Raw genomic sequence first — 10,680 nt, 5'->3', positions numbered from 1 at the left:
GCTTGCCCCCGAAAGACTCATTTTCCAGGCTTGGCGTAATAATGTTTACTTTATGTTGCCTCTTTTTGCATAAGTTGTGTAAATGTTGGCTCTGCAGGTTAGGAGTTACGGCTCTGGAACTTAAAATATGAGGTGTTATCATTTATATTATAAGCGACGCAAGCTGTACCTACCTCTAATATTTCAACTTAAAAAAACAACAATGTATCTGATTTTAGTATACTTTTGATATCTGCATCTATCGCTTGCATCGGTATAGACCAGGAGGCGTATTCTGATTGAAATAACAGGTTATAAATTTAATCTGGATTTGTTATAGATATTATCAGCGATTTCAGCGTTGATGCGTTTTTTCTGGATAAATGTAAATGATAGGTACATTGCGTAGCCTAAAAATGAATATGAATAATTAAATAAAATTGAGGGCGCAAATATTCTTTGCACGTAATAAAACATAGCGTTAAAATAAAAATAGTAAAATAAAATAATTGATATGCACGTTATTATTCTGCTGATTAGCAAAGCGATCTTATTATATAAATTAATATGGAATTCCGCAAAAAAACGACTGGTTCATTAAATTACTTGAAATTCAAGGGCTTCCTCTCAAAAAGAGATTATTTATGATCTAAAGGCGTATTCAGATTGTAACAACAGGATTAATTTGATCTGGGTAAGTTATCATAACGAGATCAAAACCTGAACATTTCTTTTTTCAGACTTATTTAAGCAGTAAAGTGAGATAGATATATGTAGATAGCTCTCTGACGTTGATCAGGTGGCGTAGCACGGTCGCGTTTTTATCCCTTATCGCCATGCCTGTCACGTTCTAACAAGTATGTAAGTGCGAAAGGGACGCGCATAGTGATAGTCGATAAAAATGGAACCGTGCTGCGCCCGCAGGTCTGCATTTTGCAGTGCACCTGAAGAGTTTATTTGGGTTTATGGTATTGTTTTTATACTTTAATATTTAATAAGACACCATAAACATTAATATAACATTTGTATCTCCATTTTGGATTTCACATGCCTATCAACCCCTATCTTTTGAGCCCTTTGGAGAGCATTAGGGCCCCCCCACATCTGGCGTCTTTCGAGCGTCGGCGTCTACAATTCTATGGCCGACGTCGACGCAACGTCGACGCAGCGTCGACGCAACTGCGCAGCGACGTCATTTTCCATAGCGCTGGACCGACGCCGACAGACGCCGACGCTCGAAAGACGCCAGATGTGGGGGGGCCCTTAGTGTCATGTAGAAATAGGTATTATAATAATTGTTAACATATATATAATAAGTAGTTAATCAACTAGTGCTTGTACACTCCAAAAATATTATAGCCATACTAATTTTAAAGAAAACTTGTAAGAGTATCAACGCTGTTCTTAAAGAATCACACCTAAACCACAGAATAAATAATAGTACTAGGTACAGAAGATTCACTCTCTAATAAAACGCGTCTGTTACGATCAGCACAGATATGGCCGCTAGGTGGCGACAACGGCACGCGCGGCTTGTGGCTTTCCCCAAAATTGGGGTGGAACGGATGTACTTTTAGCTACCTGTAGCAAAGCGACGAAATCGCTCGGATTTTGAAATAAACATCTATTAGATATCTTTAAGACATCACTAAGAGACAATAACGATATGTTTAAGATCTAACCTGTCAAATTTGACATTTGCGCGATTCTGGAGATACTATTGAACGATTTCCACAGGATATGACTTAGAGATCCAATTCACATCTAATAGATATCTTACTCTATCTAACGTAAAAGTGACATTGGTTGCCCGAATTGCGCTGCAAAATGGAACTAGTTGATATCTAAACTATAACGTATCTAGAATGGATCTAGTACGTGTCGTCTCTTGTGAATATCTTGAAGTTCGAATACGGCAGTCTGCCTACGAAGCTGGATGCCATTGGTTCGTATCGCGATAAGGACATTCATTTAGTTATTTGTTTGTTCATCACCGATAATTGTTTCGGGTATTTACTATACTCGTAATATCTCATTTAATTATTTAATTAGGTACCGACAACTGGGGTGTAACATTGATCATAATTTTTTTTCGGAATATGGAGTTGGTTTATTTATAATATATGTAATTTATAATAAATATAATTTTATGATTTAAGACAATAACATTAAGTTAATTTTAAATACGGTTTATAGTTTAAAAATAGATGACCAATGTTACATCACGAATCAATGTAAGACCAGCGGTGGTGATGTGGTTGCATTTTTATCGTCTGCCACTACGCCTGTTACTTTCGCACTTACATACTTATTAGAACGTGACAGGCATGGTGACAGGCGATAAAAATGCGACCGTGCTGCCGCCCCAGGTTACCGGTATGTGTATCATCGCCGAATACCTACTAATAGCCTTGCTTATAGTTTGGGGCTAGGTTGATCTGTGTAAAAATATATAATACAGTATGTGTCAGAACGAAAGGCAAAGAAAGAGACCCATTAATGTTTAGGTCATACTGAGCAACTTTTACTATGGGACCAACCCTCAAAACGCGGGAAAAAAATTCGATGTTTCATACATTTTGCTTTTCTGTTGTTGAAATTTCCTATTGGAGAGTCAATTTTTTTTATCGCGATTTCGGGATTGGTCCCATACGAAAGTTTGCTCAGTTTGACCTAATTTTTTTATTTTTATTTATTTTATTATTTTACTGGTACTTACGTTCGTCCTCCATCGTGCAGGTGAGTATGGAATTTCTGAGACGTCCGTGGCTTCTATCATACTATTATGTCTTTTATAATAACATATGTTGTACATCTGAATACTCGTCTAGCAAGGTCGAGTTAAGCCCTAGGCAGGATAGGATACTTTCGAATATTATTTTTGTTCTCAGGGCTTTCGTCTTATATCAATATAGTAGTGCAAATAGTGCAATTGATGCGCACTGACCTTAATATCACATTGTTTTTTTTTATCTGAATGTGCCACTTTGAAAGTTTTTTAACTGATTTTAAGATTTTGACTGAGGTTCTCCGATTAGTCGGCATCTTTTTTAAATATATGCTTAGATGTAGATTTAATTATTCCACAACATTAAGCTTGCAGTAGGTACAAATTACAGTCACCGATTCCTCCAAGACGGCTGTTATTCGTGTATTTTCTTTTAGAAACGGTATGTATTCCGGCTGTGGAATGAGCTCCCTCCCGAGGTTTTCCCGAGGGTCTACAGTATGGGGTTCTTCAAAAAAGGAGTGTACAGGTTTTTAAAAGGTCGGCAACGCGCATGTAACACCTCTGGAGTTGCAGGCGTTCATAGGCTACGGTGACTGCTTACCATCAGGCGGGCCGTATGCTTGTTTGCCACCGATGTGGTATAAAAAAATGTAGTAAAACGGTACTGCTGCTGAATATTATCCACAGAATTATTAAAAGTAAACCCTTGCAGGCACTCGAATCACCAACTTAGGTACCTAGTTGTTTCTCTAACGATACTTACCTCTTTTATCAAATGCTTGTTCCTTGTTAAGTTACCCTCTTGCGCTTGAGAATTCATTCTAATACGAGGAAAATGCTCCCCATGTGTACTTGAGCCAGTTTATGAACTACGCTCGTATTATACTCACATGATTTTGCATTATTATGAAGTCCTAAACAGTTATTTGGAGGATAGCAAAATAAAACTCCGTCATCTGATAAACTAACTTTGAGTTTATTTTTACCATTTACACTTGACAATGTATTCGTTATCTGTTGTGGCTACGGCGGTCGTAGCGCGTAGCGCGTAGAGGCCTACGCGCAGCCATGCGGTACAAGAAACTAAACGCTACGAAATTAGCTTAAACAATATTTCTCGGAGAAGTGACAAACATTTGCTACCAAATCACACCAATCAACAAATTAAGAACAAATTGACATTTCGAAGCATCAATAAAATATTACAATTTGAAAATGATTTATTCATTTGGATCAGTATAACATTTTTCGTTAGATTAAAATAGTAGGAACGGTATATTTCACTAGTAAAGAATTTTTAAAATAAGTTCTCGTTTACACAGTATTAGGAACTATGATAGACACAAGTGCTACCTTTTTACGATCGTAAACTTATTCGTAACCAACATTACCTATAGGATTAGGACAGTCTACACACTTTCATGTTTATAGAATAACAAAAAAATATAATAATTAATATCAAGGTACACTGAGATTACATTTATACAAATGATAAAACAAAGAGAAGTATCCTATACAAATAAACAAATAACATGGCCGTGGGCACTCTGCAGCAGATACAACAGACTAATCCGAATTAATCTTAAATATTAAAATTTGTATTCGGAAAGTATAGTGAAACTCTAGATGCGATAATATTGAAATATACATAGGAACCATGATTCATTCCGCGGGCTGACGTCCGCGGAGACACAATCGCACTACCGACTTGTCCACCTACGCTAACTCAAACTTACATACTTCCGATTACAAAACCGATCCAAATAAAACTCCTAGGGAACCTAGAGCGGCCCGGCGCGGCGCGGCGCGGCGCGGTGCAGCGCGGTGCGGCGCGGAGCGCGGGCGAACACAACTTCAACAACTACCGCGCGAGCAGTCGCTCGTAATACTTAGTCTTAACTCATGTACTCAACCACCAAATAAAATAATATGTTGTAGTAACGCGCGCCTTCGCGTCAACTCGCGGGCGCGTCGCCTCCGCTCCCGACCACACTCGATGGTGGTGTCGTCCCTCTAGAAATATAATTGCAGACATTTGACTCGTACGACATTCGATTTGGGGCAACTAATGCTTTAAATATAAGCATGATCACTTTTAAATAGTTGTCGAAAGTTTAAATTTGCATAGTAATTGTCGTAGAGACGAATTATAGGTAATATGAGTCGTACAGCTCAAGGACTAAATGTAAATAGTAGCATTTTCCCGTATCTCCAAGGATTTCGTCTGCATTACGAAGTTACTAAGCGCCCTCTTCGCTATAATTTCCTCAATATTGAGAGTGGAATAAAATTTTCAATCAAAACGTTGGTATAGGTAGCTCCAGTAGCGAACAGAGCGAGGCGGGTCGGAGGCGGAGGCACGCGCGCGCAGTCATTGCACACATACCTATAGGATAACAAGGACCTCCGGTAACCGGTGGAATAAAACATTGCACTTTACTAAAAACAAATCAATGTTGTAGTAGGATTCACTCGTAGATAAAATATTGTAGTAAACTCCACTAGATAAAATGTAAATATGTGAAATATTTCAAATAACTTGATCTGTGCCATCGAAAATATAAGGGACTCCACGCACACGGTAAAGTGATGAATGTACATGCGAGAGGGCCGCGTCGCCGGCGCCGCGCCGCATGTACCTCCATGCCCTTGGACTCACTTACGCCACTACTAATAATCATTACTATATCAATAAAAATTCAAGAATCACACTTAGTTCCAAAATAAACTCACTTGTTTGCGAGGTAGGCTGAGCGCTGGCGCGCAGCCCGAGTTTCGAGTTCGTTCGTTTTGGAAAAGTTTGCTACGATAATAATTATAATTAACCGTTACCAATAAGCCTACGCGGTGTCGCGGCCCGCGGGCGGCTCGGGCGCGGCCGTGGCCTGGCCTGCACAGACATCACTTTCATCGAAAGGTAACGCGCGGCGAGCCCGCGTACAGGCGCGCCCGGCGAGCTGGGACCGCGCGGGGCCGCCACCGCTCTACTGCTTAACATACGTACCTAACTTCGCTTCATGTTTTAAAAAATCATATACGTATATCACTATATATATCTTCATACATTTACGATGCGTCAGGAACTTCTTACGAAAACGTATCTATGCCTAAAATTAGAACGATTATATGTATGTATTACATAGCTTTAAACAATAATTAAATCGTAATTATCAATATCGATAATATTATATGCCATAAAGATAGGAACTTGCTTTCCTGGGAGTTGATGTTAAAGAAGAGAAGGCGCCGACGCGGCCGCGGTCGCGTGCTGTCACGATAAACGTATATAATAAAACCTGTCTAACGTATGATATGAGTGCGCACGCGATACGCGGCCGCGCGGCGCTCGCCGCGGCCGCCTCCCAGTGCGCGGCGCGCGGCGACGGCGCCGTCGACCCGCCGACTAAACGCCGGCCGTCGGCGCAGCCCGCCGACTAGATTCTAAAACGGGACGACGGTCGGCTCGTGATTAACCTAATACTTAAACTAAAAGCTTTAAATGTTTCATTAGGAAAGTGCCGCTTCTGCGGCTACATTCATCAACGAAAAGAAGCGTTAAGATCTAATAGTGAACTGCTGCGTTGTCGGACAACGGAGAGAGCGAGGGGCTCTAGGATAGTAACTATACATTTCGTCAGATTAGGATTAGTGTCCGGCGCTGGCCAGGGGTAATTCGCCGGGCGGGGGAAAGCGGGGGCTAGGCGCGCAGAAGTTGGCGTTGGAATCCTTCGGAGATGAGGCGTCTTGCGCGGCGCGTGCAGCCAACAGAGTGATCTGGTTCACCACGTCCTCCATCTCGTGCGTCAAAGGTTCGGCGGGAGGGGGCGGAGGTGGCGCCGCGTTCCTTAAATGCGCTTCTGTCTCCGCATGTCGACGGAAGTCTACCCCTGTGCGAAAGCGCTCCCCGGGGCAGGCGCGGCACTCAAGCGCGGGCTGGACGACTCTGATAACGCCGCGCGCGTTCTCTCGGCCCGCGTAGCACGAACGAGCTTGGTGCGCTTGCAGTGGCCCGGGCGAGGGAAATGCTACTTTGCAGTGCTTGCACACGTAGCAGAGATCGAAGTCGAGCTCGCGGGCGCCGGCAGGTGGTTCAGGCGCGGGCGGTGGGAGGCGCAAGGTCGACGCTCCAGGGTCGGAGGCGATATGGCGGATCTGCTCGAGCGTGGTGGCCGGCAGCTGAAGCACGCTGGCGCCGTTGCCCGTCTCCACGATCAGACCCTGCGGCTGTGGTTGAGGTTGCGGGGCGCTAGGGTTGCCACCTGTAACAAATGAAACCTTACGTTAGTCTTCTTGTTTTTTGGTTATTTACTAAATTTATAACTGTGTCTACTTTATCTTACCTATCCTGTAAGGTAAAGTACGAAATAGGCAGGTAAGATAACATATCATGATAACACTTGCTTTTCAGTTAAAACAAAATGGGAATTTGCATCTTTAAGCAAAGTATGTGTATGTGTACTTGACACAGTATAAATAGCTCGCAATACGGCTATAAATAAATCAACGGTCTATAGGGTTAAGTATCGACATGTGTAACGCCTTCTTGCGAGCTCTCAGACGCGGCTGCAAAGGGGTTAAGCCTCTTACAGTGAGGGTCATCGTCGCTACTAATGCCTTTACAAATTGTACGTTTTAAACCCTGTAAATTGACTTATGTACCTACCAACAAATGTTTGTTTTAAGTCAACAAATAGTATCGTGTAAACTATTTAAACTAAACATAGCAATTTAAACTAGTTCCGAACAATACTCGCACCAGCTGTCATAGATATAAACCGAACCAAAAAGACACTATCACCACCCAATTTGGGCTCGCCATTGTTCCAGGATCAAGAAAGTCGCTCGCGCAGGTTATTTTACATGCGTGATGCGTTTCTAACGAGCCCCGCGCTGTAATTGATTCGGACGCTGCTTTATGCGGGCTATATTCGCGAATGCATAATACATACCAGCCTCAAAGTAAGGGCCATGCCACAAGAGCGATTGTGCACCGATACAGATACCCGCTCCAGTTTCCCTCCTATTTTCTCTGGTTAAAAGGTACCAGGCCTTATATCGCTAGTGCGAACTGTATAATGAAGTAGCTAGATGAAATTTATTTTAAAAGATTCAGGGCCCTACGGATACATATTAACTTTTTGGAATGGACACCTTTAAAGTAACTGATGAGTGGATTCGATTCGACACTAATAACGTTAACAGTTAACTAAATATTTAAAAACTTCGCCATCAGTTACCTATAATTATAACGCCGCTGCATAAGAAATGAAAATTAAATAGTAAAAGATAGTGACATTTATTTTCATATTAAATACGTTGAGATGTAGAGTCGGCTGTAGAAATAACTAACCCCCCTGTATATAAATTCATTTGCAGGGGGGTGCAGCTATCTCTGCAGCTGACTGTACCTTGTATGTTTTTGTACAACCTTGCATAGAAGTCGTAAATATCATCAGGAAGTAAATATGTACTTTATAACCGAGCTTTATACGATCATAGCTTGAACTGCCTACAGACTCCTAAGTTATACTTATCTCTGCACCGACGCGATCCCGGCCTAATCTCATGCGGGAATCTGCTTGAATAATGTCGTGCGAAACGGAGCATAGCTTTCAATCAGGCTGTTAACAATCGCCCGCTCCGATTGGTGGATCGTGGGCTTGGTAATGAGAACAGCAGCGGGCGTTGCTCATACGCATGTCACGGATCGACATGCTAATGATCGCCGTAAATGGCCAAATGTTCCACCACTTTAATAGGATTGACGTATGGCTGTCTGGCTGAGCTAAAAGTTCAACTAGGTGGAAAATGAACCATATTCATTAATTTAAAAAGACAAGCCTTTAGATGCTCTAGTCTTTTTGATCAATCCAATTTGATTAAGGATATTTGCTTCCAACCAAAGCATTCCTACCTATCTGCATGATTGTATAATTGAAACCTATAAACGAGGTATTTACGGAGCACAAAGCCGGCTGCCACAACACGCCGCGGCCCTGACGTTAATTCGCAACCCTTTCTGCCAATTAGTTACAAAATAGCCACACTATTGTGATACTAAAACGACCACACATCGCATCCAAGAAACGTAAATCAAACATCAAAATTAAACTTTACTCCGTTGGTTTTAGAGTTCGTTTTGCATTGTTAGGAAAGCGCGTGGAATGGTCAGTTTCTTTGGTAGCCAGGTTTAAGTCAAAGGGCTTCTTAATCCGGACTTGTAGGTCGTTACGCGTTATTATAACGCGCTGGCGACGGCGTTTCTCTGCTCATTTACATCTCATTAAGGAAGCTATTATTGGACTAGAGGACGCATTGTTCAGGGCTTCTACTGACTTCAGAGCTGTAGGCTATAATCAATTACAAATTTTAATTAGCTTTTTAAAGTCTAGGTACTTCTTTTCTTCTGTAACATGGCATTTGGAGTATGTATGTAGGTATTAGCATTAAATGGTAAATAAACATTTACTTCGACGTTGGTTAAAGGTATCAACTATCTAAAGGGCAGTTCGAAGTGATACGAGTCAGTCCGGCGTGATGGATCGTAATTAGACTGGGCAAAATAAGGGACTGAGCGACATCTAAACGACAGAGATTTGAAGCGATTAGGTAGAAATGTTTTCCTCAGTAAACATTCACTTAAAATTTTATTTGCTGTTTTTTTTGCACGAATTTGTTAAATTCCAACATTTTGCTGATAATATACGGGCATAAGCGAGTTTCATTACAATATTTCGTAATTGATTATCTCTTTCTGTAGGTATGTAAATTGGGATACGTATGATTTTGAACTAGTTACCATGCATTTCTATCATCAAATCGATCTCAGCATCGAACATCGTATTCCGTAAGCGTAGTGGAGTGGACATCGAGTGACAGCGCATCACTGTCGCCCGCCCATCGGCGGAGCAATTAGGGTAACGGAGCTTCGACTTAGAGCGAATGTTAGTGGAATAAGGCCAGCGTTAACCTTAGCCTTCCGATGGTCATTTGGATAATTCTGAATACACGGTAGAGTTTTTATTGCTTTGCATTCAAAGAAAACAAAATATTGCGGGCCAAACCTTAACTTTTATTGATGTCGCGGGCCCCGTAAGCCGTAGTTTAGAGACCTCTTTTTCGAAGTATCAAATATACAGAAGTTTTAAACATTCAACTTGTCGTAGTCATTGGAACGGTGAATCAAGATCGGTGGGCCCATAATGACATGTGAGTTTCAACTCGTTTGTACATAGACTAAATAATGAAATGTGACCAATTTTTCAGTGTGTAGCGTGTATTGAGATAGTGGTATTTTTAGCATATACGTGCCCTTTATAGGTGTCCATAAAATGGATGGAGCGATTTTGTTGTTGTGTTAACCTAGTTGTAACATTAAGTTATCCTGGCATCTTTATATCAATCATCATAGAATTGTATGCTACTTATACCCGTAATACAATGTAGAGTAGGTATGTAATTTACTACATAGTTTCAAAGTCTCTGGTTTGATCAATATACTGTGTCCCTGTCTCGTCTTTTTATATAAACGAGTGTAACGGCATGGCATGATATGCGTTTTTGATGAAATTTCAATTCGAGCTTCTTCGAATCGAATTGAAAGTAAATCTTAGGTCAACGGTCTTGTCATTGTGCACTATGCATATTTATAAAAACAGACCAGCGCAATAGTTTTACTCTAATAAGAGTAAAACAAAGTCCATGGTGGAGGGATGCATATCAGACTTACTTCTAGATTACAGTACGTAATGAATGATTAGAAACGCATTTATAATAACGCAAGGTTTAAAAGCCGTATCCGTCCGTAAAATGAAAACAAAAACTATAATGTTCATCACAAGTTAAATAATTACGAATTAAAATAAACGTTTAAGGTTTTACGGAAAAAAAGCAAATCAGAGCATTTTGTATGAGATTTGCATTACATACTAACCTATTTTTATCACTTCTGACTAGCCTAGAAACTGCAA

The 10,680-nt window shown here is 41.0% G+C and overlaps 1 protein-coding gene across 3 annotated transcripts in view; it reads right to left on the bottom strand.

Moving 5' to 3' along the window:
* Positions 1–3,665: 3,665 nt before the first annotated feature.
* LOC134669026 (zinc finger homeobox protein 4) overlaps positions 3,666–10,680 on the bottom strand; it is a 152,887-nt gene continuing 145,872 nt past the window's right edge. For 2 of the 3 annotated variants that reach the window (XM_063526545.1, XM_063526546.1), the window contains exon 5: positions 3,666–6,969. In XM_063526545.1, coding sequence (XP_063382615.1) covers positions 6,356–6,969 — 614 coding nt within the window. In that variant the 3' untranslated portion in view covers positions 3,666–6,355. The remainder of the gene's footprint in view (positions 6,970–10,680) is intronic. The other variant, XM_063526547.1, reaches the window with a different exon arrangement.

The sequence above is a fragment of the Cydia fagiglandana genome, chromosome 11, assembly GCF_963556715.1.
Source record: "Cydia fagiglandana chromosome 11, ilCydFagi1.1, whole genome shotgun sequence".
Classification (NCBI taxonomy): Eukaryota; Metazoa; Arthropoda; class Insecta; order Lepidoptera; family Tortricidae; genus Cydia; species Cydia fagiglandana.
Note: the sequence above shows the minus strand (reverse complement) of the source record. Positions and strands in the feature narration are given on the sequence as shown.